Below are 19,764 nucleotides of genomic sequence, written 5' to 3'. Positions count from 1 at the left end.
TGCCCTTGGGCAGAGGGTCTGAAATTATGGTTTATAAAATCTGGCCATTACAGGCCAATTTGCAATTATTTTAGCCAACTACGCAGCCATGAAAAGGAAGAGGGTGCTTTGGAGTTGTGCAGCATGATCTCTTCTGACTAGGATTGCTCATACCAGAAAGGTTATACATGCACTGAGCCAGTACATGGACAGAGTATCTTTGTGGCTAGACCACACAAAATGTAATGTTTAGTAAAGTACAGAAACTTGGTGTAAGTTCAAGCATTTCTTTATTTTTACACTTAAATATTCTCTTTAAATACAGCATTATCACCATGAAAAGAACAAAAAGGCAAAACAAAATGTAAAGGACCCGACAAGCTTTGGATTCACATTGAAAATGCCACCTGTATACCATGTAATGCAGGAGAGCAGGTTATAACATTATTGGAGTCAACAACTTACTGATGTAGAAGGCAGGGCTTGTACCAAGGTCGGGACTTAGTTAATAAGGAGTATCTTCCCATCAGGTAGTAAAAGGGTTGCTCCCATGTAAACAGTTCAGTAGCACCGAGGGTGGGTGGAAGGGTGAAGAGAGAGTGAGTTTTGTTATGCCAGTATTGGTAACACAGATCCAAAACAGCTTTTTTGTTGTTAAAGGCCAGGCAAGTGGAAGAAATGCATTTCACTGCATTAAAAGAACATTCAAACTTAGATGTCTCATGTCAACTAGAGGATATCAGTTTGAGATTCTGTAGTTCAGTTTCATATAAACTCCAAAGCCCTAATCAGGCATTCAGAAAACAATTAAACGAGTGAGCAAGGCCATGGGTTCCGTCTCTGCCTAATTTCTGTGGAGGAAGGTTTCTGTTACATGCAGTCACTCCCAACGACTGGATTCCTTGTGTGTAGCAGACTGCCTTTCATGCGGCAACCAGAAGAGGCAGGGAGAACAGACAGAGCCTTGATTATCTGCTCACTTTCACATTAACTCCCTTTTGAACCCTTGAATAGAGATCCAGGCTAACTTTTAGTTTTCCATACTGCTTAGGAGTGTTTTTAACAGCCAGTCTTACCTGTGAAAAGGCTGTTTTGTCTTCCGATCAAAGTTCAAGCACGGCTTTGCCTTTCCAAGGTCATAGGCATAAAAATCAGCCAGCAGGTCTTGCTGGTCTATGGAGATGATTATGGCATAGAGCCAATGTAGCAGTTAACAGCTCAGAAGCTACTAGAGCCCTGCTTGGTGCCCGCTGGGTAGAACAATACATACTACTAGAGGAGAATACAAGTATTTTTATTAGGTTTTGAGCAACCTATTGATGTCTTTTGCACCTTGGAACATTTGTCACATGACTGCCTCTACAGTTTCAAAAAACAATTATGATATTTCAATGTTTTCACCAGCATAAATTATTTGCCACCAAGCTCTCCCTCTGTATTGGGATGTTGGCAGCTGAAGAACTAAGCAAAAGAAGGTTGTTGCAGGTTTTTCAGGCTGTTTGGCCGTGTTCTGGAGGTTTTTCTTCCTAACTTTTGCCAGTCTCTGTGGCCGGCATCTCAGAGGACAGGAGTTAGAACTGTTTGTGTTCTGGTGTAGTGTGGCAGATAGTTTACTATTTGTAACTGTGGGATCAGCTTTTTGTCCTTTTCTTTTGCGTGGTGATCACCGGTCCTTGTGGCTAGCTAACAAAAAACTAGCTAACTACACCCGTCAATAAGTGACAGACCATCTCCCCCCTTATCACTACACCCATAACAAAAAAATCACCCTGATCGCCCAATCTCTTGAAAAGGACAAAAAGGTGATCGCACAGCTACAAATAAGTCTACTATCCCACATACTACAGCAGAACACAGAGTTCTAACTCCTGTCCTCTGAAGATGCTGGCCACAGGGACTAGCAAAACGTTAGGAAGAAAAACCTCCAGAACATAGCCAAACAGCCCAAAAAATCTACAACAACCATCGGATGCCAGCCGTGAGAGCCTTCGAGAATACAAAAGAAGGTTCTTACATTATCAGATCTCTCCATGTATGCACATTCTTCTTAGAGTGGATCATAGGCCAGTCCGCCAAAGAACACCATGGTATTAAAGGGAACAAAAACCAAGGAGGCATGGGCCACTCCAGGGCTCTCCACCATTACCACCGTGGCTGCCTATGGCTTTGAGGTGAATGCTGCAACAGTCAGCTGCAGGCACAGAGGCATTTCCAGGCAAAAAGGTGGGTACATTTTGTCATACAGCAGCGTGCCTCACCTACAATAGGAAGCTGCTAGCAAGGCAAATAGCAAAGTCTGCAGTGCCCTTTGTAGGGAGGCAAGCAAGCAACAGGGCATACATAAACCCTCCTGGGTCAGATTTTCTGAGACAGACATTTTGTCCTTGCTGCTTTTTAACTATGGCGCTTCCAGCTGCACCGTTGGCTTCAGAGAAGCACATTCCCACGCACATCATTCAAACCTTGTTTCTGAACTGAAGCAGAGTGAACGCATAGGCCACTGACATGATCACATCAGAAAATGGCTGCCTTTAAGAATAAAGCCAGCTATTTTTTGTATAGCACCTTTTTAATTTTGTAAACAATTAGTACAGACATTGGGAAGGATTCCTATTAATGTCACCAGTGCGCCTCTTTAGCCCAACTTGACTGCAGCGGAAAAGAAGCATAAAAGACCAAGCTGTGGCAAAATAACTCCCAGCAATGAGACTGGGGTGGAGGTGGCAAGGAGAAACATCAAGAGGTGTGGCCCTTTGCTCTGCAAGGCAGTCACTGACATTGACAGACATTTTAAGGCTATCCTTAAATGCTTGGGAGCCTCTTTCCTCTTTTAAAGTCACTACACAAAGGCAAAACCTGCCTTCTGCACATACAAAGCACCATTTCTTCTCAAGTCATTTCTAAGCCATTTGCTGCAGCAGGAGTCAGTAAGATAGTAATTAAGAACTTCTCAAATTGGCAAGAAAGCACAGGAGGTTCTGGTGTGTCATACACGCCAAAGAACACAAGGAAAACTGGGAAAATAAAGCTAAAATTAACAAGTTGCTAACACACTGAAGTCTTTTTATAGATGAACATCTGTTTTGAAGCCCCATCTACACAGCAAGATGGGATTTCCATGGGCTTCAAGGCCATTTTAGGTCAGAGGCTACATTAAGAGTCATACGGTTTCTCCCATTCTACTGTCATTTCAAAGTCATTTGCTTCTGCTCATTTAATCTCCCTAGAAATGCCCAAGTATCATTATGATAGAAACAGGAAGGAAGCATTGGGAACACAGCTTTGTTCTTCCTTTTACCAAGTATTTTTAGCATTGAAAAGAGCGAGCGAACTTGGGCTTCTCTGTCAAGCCTCCCTCCCTCCAACCCATCTCTCCCAAGGTGCCAGATACTCAAAAGAACCATTTCCTTGAAAGATCTGATAATCGACTCTGCCAGCCTGGACAGGAGAGGCTTTCAAAGATGACCTGCTTTCCGGATACTATGAATGTGTTAACTTCCTACTTGAGACAAACGATGATGGAAAAACATTACCCACCTTTGGCTGCTTAAATTTCACCTCCTTTCTAAATAAATATAAGTGCAGTAGCCTCTTCCTGCATAGGGAATTCCTAAGCTACATGAGGCAATTAAGTAGCCAGAAGGCTTGTGCAAGTCATGGAGGCCTCGAGCAGTCCGAAAAAAGAATTGGGGTAGACAGGGAAAATCTAAGTCAGTGTCATCTTTATGGGTTCCATCTTATTTAGAAGTCAGCACAGAGGGGTCACTGTGATAGCTTAGATGTGATCCAAGCCAAACCCTTCCGATTTACTACACAAAGGTTGGGGGATAGTGGAGAAAAGAAGGCTTGGGCCACTCCTTAGGGCACTCCACCATAGCGGAAAAAAGTGGAGGATAGTGGATAAAAAGTGCTTTTGTTATTCTACATAGGGTGGGAAGTAGTCATAAAGGGGGTGACTGGCAGCTCTAATGACTCCCATCTTCCCCCCCTTTTATTCCAGGATTCTTGGAGCCATTCACTGCACACCTCTTAGGGATGGAGATCACAAATTGATGTGTAAAACCTGAGAGGCTTCATCACTACCATCCTATTGCACATTTGCTTGAACCCTTTGTGCTTGCTAGCTGCCAGGCTGCCATTCCATTGTTTATGCTTCTTCTCTTTGCCATCAAAATTCATTCAAAATTATCTGTAGCAAGTAACAGAAAGCTCAAAAACTTACTTCAAAAACACTTGTATAACGAGAATGGAACATTCTGAAATAGCTGAAGTCAAGGGTGAAAATAATTTTTAAAATCATAGAGAAAAAGGATAAGAAGGCCTTTGTATATTTCCGTATTCCAAACAAAACTCTGGTTGTTTATAGAGAGATATACCCTTCCACCAGGAAGATCAACCCTACTGCACCCTGGTGCAATTAGTGTTCAAAAAACCGGACCCCAGAAGGAGTTAACATGACAAAGAGGCAGCAGATCCCAGAACAGATACTGGAGTATCAGCTATAGGTCACAAGATGCCCCAGTAAACATTCAGCACATAAAAATCAAAAACAAAACTGAGTACAATTTAAACTGATTGCTCTGGCCAGCTCCCTCATTAAGGGCTGGCAAGAAAGAGGATGAGCCTGTTTGGATGAAGCTACTGGGAAGCAGCAGGAGACTTGAGGATGAATGTAGGTCCATGGGACAGCTGCATGCCAAACTGTAGAAGTAACCGGTCGTAAGCAAAAGTTAACCCATACTGCATTTTAAAAAATATACAGGATTATTCCCCCAAGGGAAAGGAGGGAAGGAAATGTCACATAAATAAGAGTTTGTAGAGCCTAAGCTATGTTAACTGGCCGAAGTGGTTCAAACAGGCAAAGTCACCATCTCCCAGAAGACAGAGCAATGAAAATGACAGAATGGGACGGATGGCAGCAGCAGCTTCACCCCGACGGAGCAACTGGAGGGAGAAGGAGGGAGAGCTTCCATTGCTCAGAACAGTCCTGATGGCAAACAGTAGCAACAATGCCCTCTTCTGCCTCTGCAGGTTCGCTCTCTATTGCTTCTGTGAGACACATGCACACAATTTGGTCCTTGCCTCCTTCCAACGGTCCCTTGTCGGTGGTCCAGCCGCTTCTGCATCAGGAGGTCAACCCACTCTGCAGAGCAAACCTCTCCCTTTGAGCCGTAAGCGCTTCCTTTAATTCCTTTGATAGTAAGCCTATACAAAGCAGTCCCCCTTCTCTCCCCTCCCTCCCCACTTGCCCCATATTAAATAATTCCCACTGACTGTGACCATTCAACAAAATGGCTGTCAATAAATAGACATCATCATCAAGATTAAGAGCTGCGAAGGGTTAGGGTGTGTCACACGGTCAGAGCAGGGGGGCCCAGAGTGCATTCATCGGAAGAGGAAAGCTCGCAGGCTCTCTCTGGAGACTGCCCAAGGCTCTGGGGCCGCAAAATGTCTGGCGACGCGTTTGTGTGGAATGGCAGGCTTGGTGAGGGAGGACCTTCTGATTGGCGGCTTTCAGAAGGAAGAGGCTCCAGGGGCTGAACGGCATCCCCTGCTTCCGCCCTGCTGGAGGCTGCAGCTCGGCCGCAAGGCACCAGGGAAGTCACAGGCACCGAGTAGACGCTCAGCTCCTTCTCCTCCGTGTAACAAGAGGGTGCTTCTGATTCTTCGGTGCTACACTCTCCCTTCACCCCCAGCACTGACCTTTGGTCAACCTGATAGTACACCACCGGCCCACTGTTCAAGTAGGGCTGGTCGCCCTCGCCTGAGCTCGCCTGCTCAGAGGGGTCCGTAAAGCATAGCACGGAGGAACCCGGAGGCAGCTGGGCTTGGATGAGGATGGGCGTAGCCATGCTGGGGCACATCCCCTCCGGGACTGCAAGGGGCTCTTCTAAAATGCACACGCCAAGGCTTTCCACACTGGAGCCGCTGCTCGAGTCTTCTTCCTCTGCCTTCAAGCGGTCCAGCTCCTCGGCTGTCTGAAGGTGCATGACGGCTGTCTCGTTCTCCGCCATGAACTCCTGGAAGTCCTGCGTCTCTGGGGACTGGGTTCCCAACCAGTCACTGCTGGAGCTGTGAGGGGTCTCTTCATCCACCGCCTGGGTCCGATTCACCTGCCGCTTGTTCTCCAGCTCAAGTTTCATAATGGTGTGCAGGTAGTGAGTCCGCACCCGTATGGGATTGAATTCAATGCGCCCTGCCATGTTCCCGCAACCGTCTCTGGAACAGCCACATGGGAAGGACATTCGGTCCACCTGAGCAGAGGAAGCAAGGGACAGTGAGACAGTGCCTAGGGAGAGGCCACTGAGGAAATGACTGGCAAAGATGAAAGGTTAGCCAGGGAGGGAGAAGTGAATGGGCTATCAGAGGGAACAGGCCACATTCATGCAGACTGTTAATGACAAGCAGCAGGCAGCCGTCCTCACCAATCTGGACCCCAGAGTGCTTACGACTCACTCTTTCACCCTGATAACTTCCAGAGGAGCACAGAGTAGTCAAAGCTCTGTAGGAAAGAAAAATGACTCTCTTTTTCGGTTGGGATGAAGCCAAAGACCAAATATTCACTTCTGTGACTAGGGCTTGAAACAGAAGCCCTTCCTGAAGGTAGAACATATGGAAAGCCACATTATCAGAACTGCCTATTCATCATGCGAAAGAAAAAAGGAGAGGGAAAAGTCTCCCTTAAAAAAAAAAAAAAAAGGGACAAAGATGCAACAACTTTCAAACAGACAATCATTTCATGCAACATAAGCACAAAATTTGGTACTGGATGCAGCTATCAGAGAAGCTTAGCATTCCACAACAATAAAAGAGACATGTTTTTAGCTTCTACAGATATAAAGATAACAAGCGCATGGACAATGCCAGAACATTCAGGGTGTGGGAGGTGCTGGCATGGGGCAGGGTTCAAGAAAAGAGAGCCTGGTAAGATTTCCAAAGCCAGGGACTTGTGGATCTTGAATAGCTCTTTGCCTCTGCAGCAATGTTACAAAGAGTGCACTAGTTCAAAGCAAAATACACCCAAATACGACTAACGTTGCTGAAGCATTACAAAATTCAACTCAAAGGAGGCAAATTCGGTTTTTGTAACCTGCTCATTTCAGAGGACGGCCACTAGAGGGAAGTAGAAGGACAGCGGATCTCTGCAGGCATGACCTGTGACGCCAAGGGCGGTGCTCTGACCACGGCGGTCCAAAAGCCTCATACAAGAATCCTTTTCCCAACCTCCCTACTTACTGCAAGGGCTTGTTTGCCTTTCTGGCACTGACACATCAAGCCGAACCTAACCCTTGCCTTTCCTTTTAGGACCTCCCCCTCCGATAATGGGCCTCAATGCATACATTTCAATGTTGGGGAAGGGAGGAGGGTCAGGAGCTGGAAGGGCAGCACACGACAGACACCCCGATTTGTCCACTCTCCCTCCCGGCCCCACCTGCAGCCAGAGGAAGAGTTCAACGGACAAGACAGGGAACAGACACAGTCAACATGGTGAGATATAGTTCGGGCCAAAGCCTAGGGGTTTTCCCACTGACCTGGCATTTAATGCCTGCCTGGCTACAGGCACAAGCCTCAGGATCACAGTACAGGCGGCAGTCACAGCCGCATTCCTCCCGCGACAGACGGATGGCGCGGAGTTCCTGCTTCTCCTCGGCATCGATGCGATGGACGCCGGAGGCCCGGAGGAGAGCCCGGCGCCTCTTGGTTGGCAGGGGCTGTAAAAAGAAGTAGTCGTCCACCTCCACATTCTCCACGTCAATGTCATCGTCGGAGACATCCTCCAAGGTCAGGCCATCCGCCTCCTCAGACTCCACAGTGCCGTTCTTCGTCAGCTTTGAGACGGAGGCGAGGGAAAAATAGAACACAGAAACACACACAGAGACATTCACACCAACAATGTTAATCCTCAAAACTCAAACTGCTTCCAGCTTTGCAGTCTGAAGGGGGGGGGGGAGAGAAAGACAAGCCACTTCCTTCATGTTGAACTTGGCAGCAATAGCCAAGCCTTCCTCACTAGCAGTTAAGGGGTCTCCCCCATCTCCCCACACACAGTCGCAAGGAGAACACAGGGGATTGGCTACTGTTGTGTCTGTTCCAGTTATATCTGCTCTTTTGCAGCAGGGGAGCAGGAGTGGCCACATGGCACAGAATGCAACATCCAGAGAAGAGCAGGCTTTGAAAAAACAAAATCTGGTCAGGGGTGGGCTTTCAAAGGAGGGCCTCTCCGAAAACTTAATTATGGGCGAGAGGAGCTTTGGTCTAAAAGGTGTAGCAGTGTTTTTGCTTCCAGCCTTTTGGTGAACTGTAACCTTCTTAGACATTTGTTTATTCATTTTGTGCATTTATATACCATTGACAGTGCAAACTATCACTCTATGCAGTTTACAGCAACTACACAATAAGCAGTGACCCAACCAGCCAACATTAAATGTCTCAAAGAAAACAAACAATAGATACAAACCCTCCATGACGACGACAACAGGAACGCATACAGAACAACTCAGGAGAAGATGCTTTTGAAACAGGACAATCTTTAGCATGCTCTGAAAAGTTCATCTTCATACTGAAACCATTTCCTTTACCTTAGCTTGTGACCAGGGGTGGGCAAGCTCAGGGGACTTGGGCCAAATTTGTGTAGAGACTCTGAAACAGTGTTTTTATACTTTTTCTTTTAAAAGGAGACAAGCCAAGCATTACCCTTCTCTGGAACCTTTATAACGCTTTGCTGTTGTCTCCATTCTCCCTGTCTTCTTATTTTCAGCCTGGCACACATCCTGACAGCCAACAGGAATGCCAACCCGAGGTGACTGCACAAACAAAGCAAAGGGGAAGCTATTTTATCTGACTAGCCACAGGAGGACAGAGGGACTGTTCCTCAGAGACATGATGCAACACTGCCTCATTTCAGAAGCGAGTGAAGTCAGAGCAACACTATCTGCATGCTAACTCTATTCTCAATCTCTCCTCATTCAACAGGGGGCAGTGGGAGCCAACCAGAGCCAGCCAGGGACAAGGGCTAGAACCGGAATTGGGAACACGCAAGAATCCCTGCTCAACACACAGGGCACGGGTTGACCTTAGCAAGCTGTTACACAGCACTGAGACTAAACCCGATGACCACTCGGTTGTTTTTTGAAAGGTGGCACACGGAACGAACAAAGGGACAATGTATATTACAAGCCACTCTACCAATTGTGGGGAAAGTGTCTCCACTAGCAGACAGGGCCTGTCCTCAAGGATGTGAAGGGGCATGAGGGACTGCCCTGAGTCCTCCACCAAAACACTCGCTATGTACTGCACAAGGCACAACATCTCCTCACTCTCCAGATTCAGAAACTAAAATCTGTAGGGGTTTGGACCCAGACTCCCGGGGAATTTTGATGTAAACGTTAAATAACTAATAATATTTGCAGTGGGGGATAGTATGGAGATGGAGGTGACAGAAGCAGGAATACTTGTAACTTATGGGTTAAGAATTTGTTCTCTGCCCACTAGATTCCCTGCTTGACTCTTTCTCTGTGATGTGAAACAGGGGTGAACAACTTGCATCTTATCCAGATGTTGTGCAGAGAGAGACTACTGGTGCATTTCAGCTAGACAGCTGTTTTTACTGCATGATTTAAACAAACAAAGCTTTCCCTGCATACAATGTTAAAAGTGAAGCATTCTAGCCCACTCTCCACTCCATCTAATACTTTCCCCCCCACTCTGCTGCTTTAAAAAAAAGGGGTCAAGCATATAATCATGAGAGCCCCTTGAAGTAGTTGAGCCCGGAATAGGTTTGCCATCTCACACACACACACACACCCATTTTTTGGAGAAGCAGGCCACAGTAAAGGAATCAGCTGAAGGACTACAGAATGGGTATTTGTCTCTTTTGCTAAGCTGGTTGTCATGGCAGCAAGAGACTGATAGGAAATGCTAAGTTTTTAGACAGAAGCATTCAGTCGGGGAAGGGAAACCCAGTTGCTAGGCAACCCATGGGACACACAGGCCAGACAGCCAGGAGGCAAGATCAACGGAAGACTAGAACAAGGAGCCTCCTTCTAGTGGGGAGTCTGACCCAGAGCCTCCCGGTGCAATGCCCGAACCTTCTCATGCATCGGTTTGACAGAAGACAGAAGGTCTGGGGAACAAGCAGTTGAGGCCAGGTCACTAGAGGAGAGCTGGAGAGAGTCCCTGGCAGATCCTCTCCTTTCTGTTGCTACAGGGCTTGCATTATAAGGAAGTGATGGAGTCTTCTTTTGACCAGCAAGCTACAGGGAGCCTCTTCCCCACCAGGAAGCAGTGGGGAGTCCTTGGGAAGGCTCAGCTCATTCCTATCAAGAAACCATTCTTGAAGGTCACATGCTTTCATTTTTGCACTGGAAAATCTGCCTAGCTGTAGTCCTTATGTATGCAAAAGGCTAGTGAATTCCACTGAAAAGCAGGGAGAACATGGAATTTGGTTCGGAACACCGAACTAGCATAACCAGAAGCAACATTTAAATACACACAACCAAATATACACTTGTGGTACATCATGTTATCTGAATACAGATTATTATTAAGATGAGTACAAGTGATCTGGCTATGCACAGAAGGCCATTGAACAGTGGTTCTTAACCTTTGTTACTTAGGTGTTTTTGTACTGCAACTCCCAGAAACCCCAGCCAGCAGAACTGATGGTGAAAGCTTCTGGGAGTTGCAGTCCAAAAACATCTGAGTAACCCAAGGTTAAGAACCAGTGATCTAGACCACCAGTTTCTAACCCTGGGTAAGCCAGGTGTTCTTGGACTGCAATTCCCAGAAACCCTGGCCAGCACAGCTGGTAGTGAAGGCTTCTGGGAACTGCAGTCCAAGAACACCTGGTTTACCCAAGGTTGGGAAACACTGCTCTAGATCTTACCCAGCAGCTCCCACAGCTGGGAGCACCTAGCAGGGGGACCCACTACTTCTGTAAGTGTTAGAGAAGGAAAACATTTACATGACATACACACAAATGTATTCCCCCAATAGCTACTGTACCCAGTTAACGATGTTATGTCCCAAAGTCAGGACCTGGAAACAGTGCTGGTTAGGAGATCCTAGGATTTGTTGTCCAGAAAATGTAACATTGTCTAGCTCTGGCCACAGTTACAAACAAACCCTTCCTAGAATTCACTTCAGACAGAGAGAGGCAGGCTCTTCTACCTGCAAAACCCTACCTTCATTTTCTTGGCATGGAGCTTCTCTTCTTTCAAGTGCTCTCGAAGGATCTCACGGTGATTCACTTCTTGTTCTTGGGCAAACTCACCAAGGGTGTACCTGCGGACGGAGTTGTGGCGCTGTGCCATGCCCAAGGAGCTGCCCCCCTGGCTGGGTACACTGGTAAACCCCTGGCGCCGTGCAAAGTAGTACACCGTCACTTGGTCGAAGCGTACATTCTTTCTGCGCAATTGCTTCTGCCTCTTCAAGATGGAGGTTGCTGAGATACAAGAAACCAGAGCATACAAGGTGTAAAAGCAGGAGGGGGGAGGGAGCTCCCTCCAGGTTCATACATGTACCCAAAATGTGCAGTGGTCACAGAATGCATCCTCTAACACAGGTCCTTTTTCCCAAAACATTGCACACTAATATGCATCTTGTTTCATCCTCTAGCACTGCAAAAGATTCTAGGCAGGGACACTATCAACAAAGGGAATGACTAGGCCTACTAGGATTTGGCATAAATTTAGATGAATCAACAATGGTGCAATCTGTCATACATCCCACCTCTTTGGCTGTGTGTTGCAAGGAAATGACAATGCAGGTGGGCAGCCTGCCTTTCAAGGATTTTGAGAAATCCCTGATGAGCTTTTAGGCAACTGCTCGGTTGCCCCAAAACTCTGGACTGCCACACGAATGATTCTATTTAAATCTAAGGACACAGTTTCATCCCATTTTATAAGGAGGAGAACATTTTAAGCCACAAAATTTTTAAAAAGATCTTGCCATTTTTGGGCAGCTGCATTTTTAAAACCACCACTGAACAGAAATCTTAAGACTGAAAATTGGATTTTCCATTGTGGTATAGTGCAATGCAATCATCTGTAGCTCCCACTTGCCAATTCTTGCCCTCAGACTAATTCTTACATCACCTCTTTAACCTCCGTCCAGAATCTGCCTCTCTGGGGAAAACAAAAACCACCCAGGGTATCAAACACATACACACATGAAATTAAGATATCAATATCATCTGAGCAGCAGATGTGAGAGTTTTCCTCTCATTAGAAATTAATTCAGAACAGAGGAATCTTGTCTGAGGGATAAAACCCTAAGTCTTAAATTCTGGCACAGGCTACTGGACTGTGGAAACCAGTGATCCATTTCTTGGGAAATTTAATGCTTTATCAACGTACAAAAGAGCGGGAAGCCAATCAAGGTATTATAAAGTACCTGAGTCTACACTGAGTACCTTATAATAAGCAGCAACTCACAATTCATAAGTATAAGTTCCTGAATGGGAGAAGCAGACATTCCTCTGGATACATATTTTCTTATTATCAAATCATAAAAGACGACTTTACATACAGTCCTAGGTGCTAATAAAACCATAAACATTACAATACCCAAACAGTTTAGCTAAAAGCTACAGGTTTTTTTTATGTGAACAATGTAACCAAAGGTTGTAGCAAAAACAACAAGAGTGTTATGGCACTTTAAAAACTAACACATTTAAAGACTCTGCATTTACTTTTATGAACTAGTCCATTCATTCAAATGCTTCTGAAGAATGCATAGATGCAGTCCATAGATGTTTGTGGATAATCAAATCGGTTAGTCTTTAAGGTGCCATCCATAGTTTTTGTTGTTTTAGCTGTGGTAAACTATGAAGATGGCTAGTCCTCTGGAAATACCCGTGATTCAGCAGCAGCTGTGTCACAGACATAGCCTACAGTGACATTATGAGGAATGGGACTTCTGAAAAGCTTTTCACAGCTGGCAATGTCTCAAGAAACAGTTACTGACAACTCCAGACCCATCTCTACTCTTTCACCTTAGGATGCTTCTCAAGTTCTTATATAGTAGCTGGATCTGATTCAACATTGCAGTACAGATGATGAGGAAAGGTTTTGATGACTAGGTGCTGTGATAGCACAGGGGAAATCTTCAGTGAATATGGCCAGTGTTAAAAAACGGACTCCAGACAATGGGTGTCACATGTTCTAAAGCCCTTGTAGCCTAATTACTTACGTATAAAGCCAGTAGAGCTGGGAGGATTGACACTGTCACAGCTGTCTGCACTGTCACTATTGGAGATCTCATCGTCAGAATTGGAGACGGGCGAGCCCACATCCACGTCATCAAACTTCCTCTTGAGGGTGGCATTTGCGATTGCATCCATTTGTCTCTGGCTCGCATGGAGAGCCAAAGCATAGAAAGGAGACTAGTGTCAATGGAAGATCTCCAACCCTGGGCCTAGTGTTGGGATTCCCAGGTACCTGGAAATCAAGAAGAAGAGGGAAGGCAAATGGTCAGCAATTTAATTGCACTGAACAGCTGAGAAAACACCAGCTTCCACAAGTGCTGGAAGAAAAAATTACACTGATACCATATAACCCTCTGGCTCTGCTTCAAGGATGTTCCCCCTTCGCATCCCCGTGCTGAACTGAATAACTTCTAGCATCAAACAAGTTGTGTCCTACTAAATCACAAGTATCTCTCAGAGAACATCCAGCCACCTGTGCTGCTTTAAGTCTCCTGCCCAAAGTCTCCTGTTGACCCTGGCCACTTAGGGGGCAGGCAACATGGTGGGAGCAGTATCTGCCTAGTTCTGTATCATGACACTGCACTGCTCCTGCACACAGCCCTCTTAAGCAGACTAGTAAGGAAGAGGTCTTAGGATAAGAATACACAAAAGCAGAACCTGTGAGTGTCATGCAGGCTCAAAGCTGTTCTGGAGGATGCTGAACCAATTGGGTCCCGTCCCTCCTGGTTAAGCTTCCCCTGGAAGAAAATTGCCACTTCCAGAGAAGCCAAGGGTGGTGATTCACCTCTTAAACAATCTGCACCCTACTGTAATGTACTAAAATGCTTTAAAAAAATTAAGCAATCTTGATTGTGGATATGTTGCTGCCATGCCCACGTCATGAACTTCCTACTACCGTTGCATTATTGCAACCCAAGAATACACAGTTTTGCATGCAGTTATGCCCACCAATGTGGGGCAAAGGATAACATCATAAGAGGCAAAAGCCTTTCAAGCATAGTAGGTTCATATCCAAAATGGTCAGGTTTTCCTCTATGACCAAAACAATGTTGTCCAGACCTGTACTGCTTTCATAAGCTCTACAGAGCACTCAGAGGGGCTCAAGTCCAGCCCATCGTGTCCTTAAAAAGAGAAGACATTTTATTTCCTTCTGAAGGAATAGAGGGAAAGTTTGTGAAGTTTAAGACTCTGCCTGTACAATTCCTTGACTAAAAAATAGCTTAAAAGCAGTGTGTTGCAGAGCAATGAAATGTTATTTCTGTTGTTCATTTTTGCTTACTTTTACACACATGCTCAAATTCAGGGTGGATTTGATTTAAATCACAATTTAAATCAGCATTTTAATTAAAAAATACGATTTTAATTTTAAAAATCTGATTTAAATTTAAAAAATCAGATTTTTATCTCTTCATTTAAATTGATTTTAAAAAAATAAAACGTTCTATGATTTTAATCAAATCCACCCTGATGCACATACACCCACAAGCAAACATGAACAAACAAACTCTCATGGAATCGCTATGCTTTCTATGCTGGACTGCAGCAACTGCAAGGGGTTTTGGAAGATGTCAGTTGCTTTCCTATTCTCAACCACACTTTCTTAGTCAGACACGTGTGGTATGCATTCAGCTGACTCCAAGAGGTTAAATCGGCTCTTGCCTTTTGTGCACTGAGCAGACACCAATGGCGGGGGTGGGGGTGGGGAAGGGAGGAGAGTTTAGCATGCGCCTGCATTCCTAGAGAAGACAGACAGAAATCGTGAACAAACCAGACTTGACTTTAGCACAACAGAAGCCAGTAGGGCAATGACAATCGTTTTCCCATACTGTACAATGCACTGAGGAATACTGGTTTGTGCCAACTAAAGGATGGCTGCTCAACTATTACACAATACAGTATGAATGTCTCTACACTAACATCTTTTACGGATCATCAGTAAAGATCTATAAATGTACGGCCTTGGGTCAGATGATCCATTTTGGCATTGTCTGGTATCTGTCTCCAATCACAGCCAGCAACAGATGTTTCAGAGAAAGGTGCAACAGAAGCCCAGCATTAGTTAGAAGCAGGATAATCCTGCCCCGCGTGGCAGTCAGATCCTAATCTCCCCTAGTGAGAGACTAGGCTAAACCTTTTGGGAGAAATAGTGGGACTTGAGCTGTAAGGTTTAAATGGACACAACAGACCCGATGACCTAGTTTGGCAAGCCTTGGCCCTCCAATTCAATGAAAGAAGACTTAATTCAGTTGTGACACTAAATTTTAATCTTTGTTTTCCTACACTACTCTAGAAAGGGTAGAAGGCCAATGGTAACAAAATAGCCAGGGCACTTGCTAATCTTACAGCAAAAGCAGGATCACAAAGCAGAGCTGGATGAGACAGAATACTGTATAGTGAAGAATGTGGCCATCTCACATACTGTTGCCAGAAGGGTCTGAAAAGTGTTGCCTCATCCCCCCACCCCAGAAAGAGAAACGGGGACACCAGAGGTTAGGACAAGAGCTCTGACTGGTGTCAAAATACAATTGCTGCCTTTATGGCCCGAAAGAACACACACACATCATGTATGGAAAAATCACAACCCAGTCATACTTCTCTCTACCACTTATGCTCTGGTCACATCATAAAATCATTGAGTTGGAAGGGGCCTTTAAGGTCACTGAGTCCAACCCTCTGCTCAAGGCAGGAATCCAAATCAACACAGATCTGACAGATGGTTGCCTCATTTTCTCTTTAATGCCTTCAGTGCTGGAGCACTCACCACCTCCCAAGGTAACTGGTTCCTTTCTTGGTACTGCTTTAACAGTAAAGAAGGTATTCTTGATATTCATCCTAAATCTGGTTTCCTGTAGCTTGAGCCATTATTATGTATCCTGCACTCTGGGATGATCGAGAACAGATCCCTCTCCTCCTCTGCATGACTCCCTTTCAAGTATTTGAAAAAGTACTATCAGACCTCTCTGTTGTCTCCTTTTCTCAAGGCTAAACATGCCCAGTTCTTTCAATCTTTCCTCACAGGGCTTGGTTTCCAGGCCCTAATAATTTTAGTTGCCCTCCTCTGAACTTGCTCCAGTCTGTGTCCAGTGTGGTGCCCAGAACTGGACACAGTACTTCAGATGATGCCTAACCAGTGCTCTAGATGAGACCTGACCACTGCTGAACAGAGGGGGACTAGTACCTCATGGAATGTGGAGACTATACTTTTGTTAATGTATCTTAAAGTAGAATCGGACTTTTTTGTAGCCACACTGCACTGTTGGCTCATATTCAACTTGTGATCTATAACAATTCAAAGATCCTTGTCACTCATAGTATTACTGAGTCAAAAAATCCCCATCTTGCAACTGTGCATTTGGTTTCCCCCTCCACTAGGCGTAGAACTTTTCATTTATCCCTCTTAAATTTCATTTTGTTGTTTTCAGCCCAGTGCTCAAGCCTATCAAGATCTTTGAAATTTTTTTATCACATTAAATACGTTGCTGGGGTGCCTCTAATCTCAAAACCCAAATGAATATACAGGCACACCTATTCTGACTTTGCGGAGGGGGGGTGGAATGAAAACTTTTAAAAATATCTCCAGGCCTGGTGTGGGCTCTCAATGGTGGTGCTACCAAAAATCACTCAGTGTTGCTCCGAAGTCGCCAAACAGATCCCTTGGAGGAATCCCACCCACATCATCCACTGTGAGAACTTTCCCTTTATTCATAAGCTCTACTTTCTGATGTTTAATCAGCAGCCAGTTCATAAGGAACAGCTCACCTGTTATCCCATGATTGTAAAATCAACCTAGGAGAGTCTTCAATAAAGAACATGGGCAGAGGAATTTTGAACATTTTGCCCCCCCCCCCGCATTATCCACTGCTCCTCTTTAGCACTTTAAAAGCCCCTCACTGAATGGAACAGCAAACGAGCATCCAGAATGCTCTCTGATGACCATGAACCACGAGGACTAGAAATATACATTTATGAACAAGCTTGAGATTCTCAGCATTCTAATAAAAAATCCAAAACTGCACGCAGAAGACACAGATCTCAAGTATGTTTTGGGAGATGCAATTATCCAACTTAATGTGCAGTGGACCCATACCTGTGCCAACTGCCAAGTCTGCATAAGAGAAGCAGAAACTTGTATGCAGTCCCTCCCCCAGATACCAGTGTGACATCCCAATAGTCTTAACCCTGTTAAAAGATTCATTTTGGTTTTATGGATGAAGAAGAGCCTTCGGGGTCTCTGGAGACACAAGACGATTTTGCCATATTTTACCCCCTGTCATTCTGAATTAGGCTCAATGGGTCTTAATTCAAAACAGAAGGTGATTTCCAGTTATCGTTTCAACAAACAGCAATGACCTTTCTTGCTGGATGTAAAGCTCTCGCCAACATTTGGAAACAACTGGAAGTTGAGTCATGACAACTGGATTTCTTTCTTGTTAGTTTGAAATGTTTCGCTACTCATCCAAGCCAACTTCCAGAAACCATATCTGGATGACTAAAGATCTTCACAGATATTTAGAAACAACATTTTCTAGTACCCATCTCCACTATATATTCAATGAGAGGCACAATATTCATCTGTTTTTAGGTGACTCTTCCACCCTTCCTCAGTGACTTCATTATGTATTTCAAGTGTTTGAGGCATGTATTTACAGAGTCTGTGATTTCATCCTCTTTTTAAATTGAGAGATCGAACAGAGACACAAGCTTCCATGAAAAGAGGCTCTTTCTAGACTGAAGTGGTAGCTTTAATCTCTGCCTCCTCCATCCCATCTCTTGTATCCTGAATGGCGAGGTTATTGAAACAAAGAGAAGTGGATGCAACAAGCTCTGTGCCTTGCCACCCTCTCTATCCATCCCATGAGCCAGTTTGCTCTACAACGAAAGAGCAGGCAGGCTGGCCTCAAAACATCTCTCTGCTTAAAGGTCCACACGGAGCTACTATGGCGTGAAGTCATGCAGAAACAAATGTTATTATTGGGAGAGTGGGGGAGGCAGTGTGGGCTGAGAGTCCAGATTTAGTAACAGGAGCTATTTCTTCAAATATGCAGGACTGCCATTCATCTCCCTGTGGCCTAGCTTTTACTGGAAAATGCACCTCCATACAGAATGGCACAGTAGCCAAGACAAAATGCAAGGAGACCCATTAGGGTTGGGGATCAGACGGCCTTTCATCGTGGAGGGCACCTGGGTTATATTACAGAGCAGAGGGCAGGGTGGGTAGGCCAAGTGAGTGCCTTTCCCTTAGCCCATTGTCTTCAACACCAGGCTGCTCGTGACAGGCTGACAGCCAATAGCTACCAACTGATGAGACTCCATTTCCTCTTGGAAAAATTTCTGATTATCTACTGGTAGAGGGTAAAAACCACTTCTTCAGTTGAGGTAAACTGATGACATATTTTTGATCTGGACTCATGGAAAGGAATCCCTAGAGAGATTCCACTGGAATATCAGTAACTTTCATCTGAATGTCAGTCTCGGCCTCAAACAATCCACACACTTTCTAAACACCACTGTGAAACTATAACATGGCCATCTTAACACCACACAGTACCAAAAAACTCACCGACTGTCAATATACCTACTTGAATGCTTCCAGCTTCCATCCTGAACACACAACAAAATCCATTGTTTACAGATACAGTGGCATCTGCTTGGAAACACAAGACAAAGACTCAAAACTCAATGATCTACAAAAAGCATCCCACAGACTACAATGCCCATCCAATACGATTAATAACAAATTAACAGGGCAAGATGAATAGCCAGAAGCAATCTACTGCAGGACAGACCCAGAAGAAAAAAAAATAATAGAACACTAGTTCTCACTTTCAGTTGAAAACGAAGACCACTCACATGCATTAGTGATCTCCAACCACTCTTGACAAGAATGTTTCACTCCTCCAAGCCCTTGGTGGCAGACCTATACTTGCTTACAGATAACTCTCACAATCTCAAGCAACTACTGACACACAACAAACAACCACCATCTTGGGTCCTTTTTAAGGAGAATGATGGGATAAAAACATGTTAAATAAAATAAAATAAAAACAACACTGACACAGAGATGGGGACTAAGCCCTGCTACATAGCCAGACATCAGTTCTGCCCTCACATTGTATTCTTTCAACACGATTTCCTAACAATGTCACACACAACGTCAAGAGTACATTTACCTGTTCTTCTGCTAATGTGATCTGTACCATTTTGGCTCAGAATATCCTCAGCACTCTACATATGACAAATAGAACAATCCCTACACAAAATAATTAAACACATATCATCAGGAATGGCAATATACAGAAACCTGTTTCAAATAATTTTAATCTATCTGGACACTCTGTACAACATCTGAAAATCATTATTCTGGAGAAGAAAAACTGCAGGACAAGAATCTAGAGAGCTATAATAAAATTTATGTGTATGCTTAAAACCCATCTTAATTAACTCAATACTAGCCAAGGTTTCTTGGGCTATTATCAAATGTAAAACACTTCAATAATTGTACTATATCTGCTGTTTTTTTCCCCATATAACCAGGTTCCTTCCTAACTAACTACAGCCACCTTACAAGCTTCAAAGTT

General features: G+C 44.7%; 1 protein-coding gene across 1 annotated transcript in view; it reads right to left on the bottom strand.

The window, feature by feature from the left end:
* Positions 1-3,901: 3,901 nt before the first annotated feature.
* Positions 3,902-19,764, bottom strand: part of CSRNP2 (cysteine and serine rich nuclear protein 2) — a 41,844-nt gene continuing 25,981 nt past the window's right edge. Inside the window, exons 2-5 of the mRNA XM_072991073.2 lie at positions 13,171-13,418; positions 11,163-11,422; positions 7,512-7,808; positions 3,902-6,233 (exon numbers count right to left, since the gene is read on the bottom strand). Coding sequence (XP_072847174.2) covers positions 5,331-6,233; positions 7,512-7,808; positions 11,163-11,422; positions 13,171-13,321 — 1,611 coding nt within the window. The 5' untranslated portion in view covers positions 13,322-13,418 and the 3' untranslated portion in view covers positions 3,902-5,330. The remainder of the gene's footprint in view (positions 6,234-7,511; positions 7,809-11,162; positions 11,423-13,170; positions 13,419-19,764) is intronic.

The sequence above is a fragment of the Pogona vitticeps genome, chromosome 2 (genome assembly GCF_051106095.1).
Source record: "Pogona vitticeps strain Pit_001003342236 chromosome 2, PviZW2.1, whole genome shotgun sequence".
Taxonomy (NCBI): Eukaryota; Metazoa; Chordata; class Lepidosauria; order Squamata; family Agamidae; genus Pogona; species Pogona vitticeps.
Note: the sequence above shows the minus strand (reverse complement) of the source record. Positions and strands in the feature narration are given on the sequence as shown.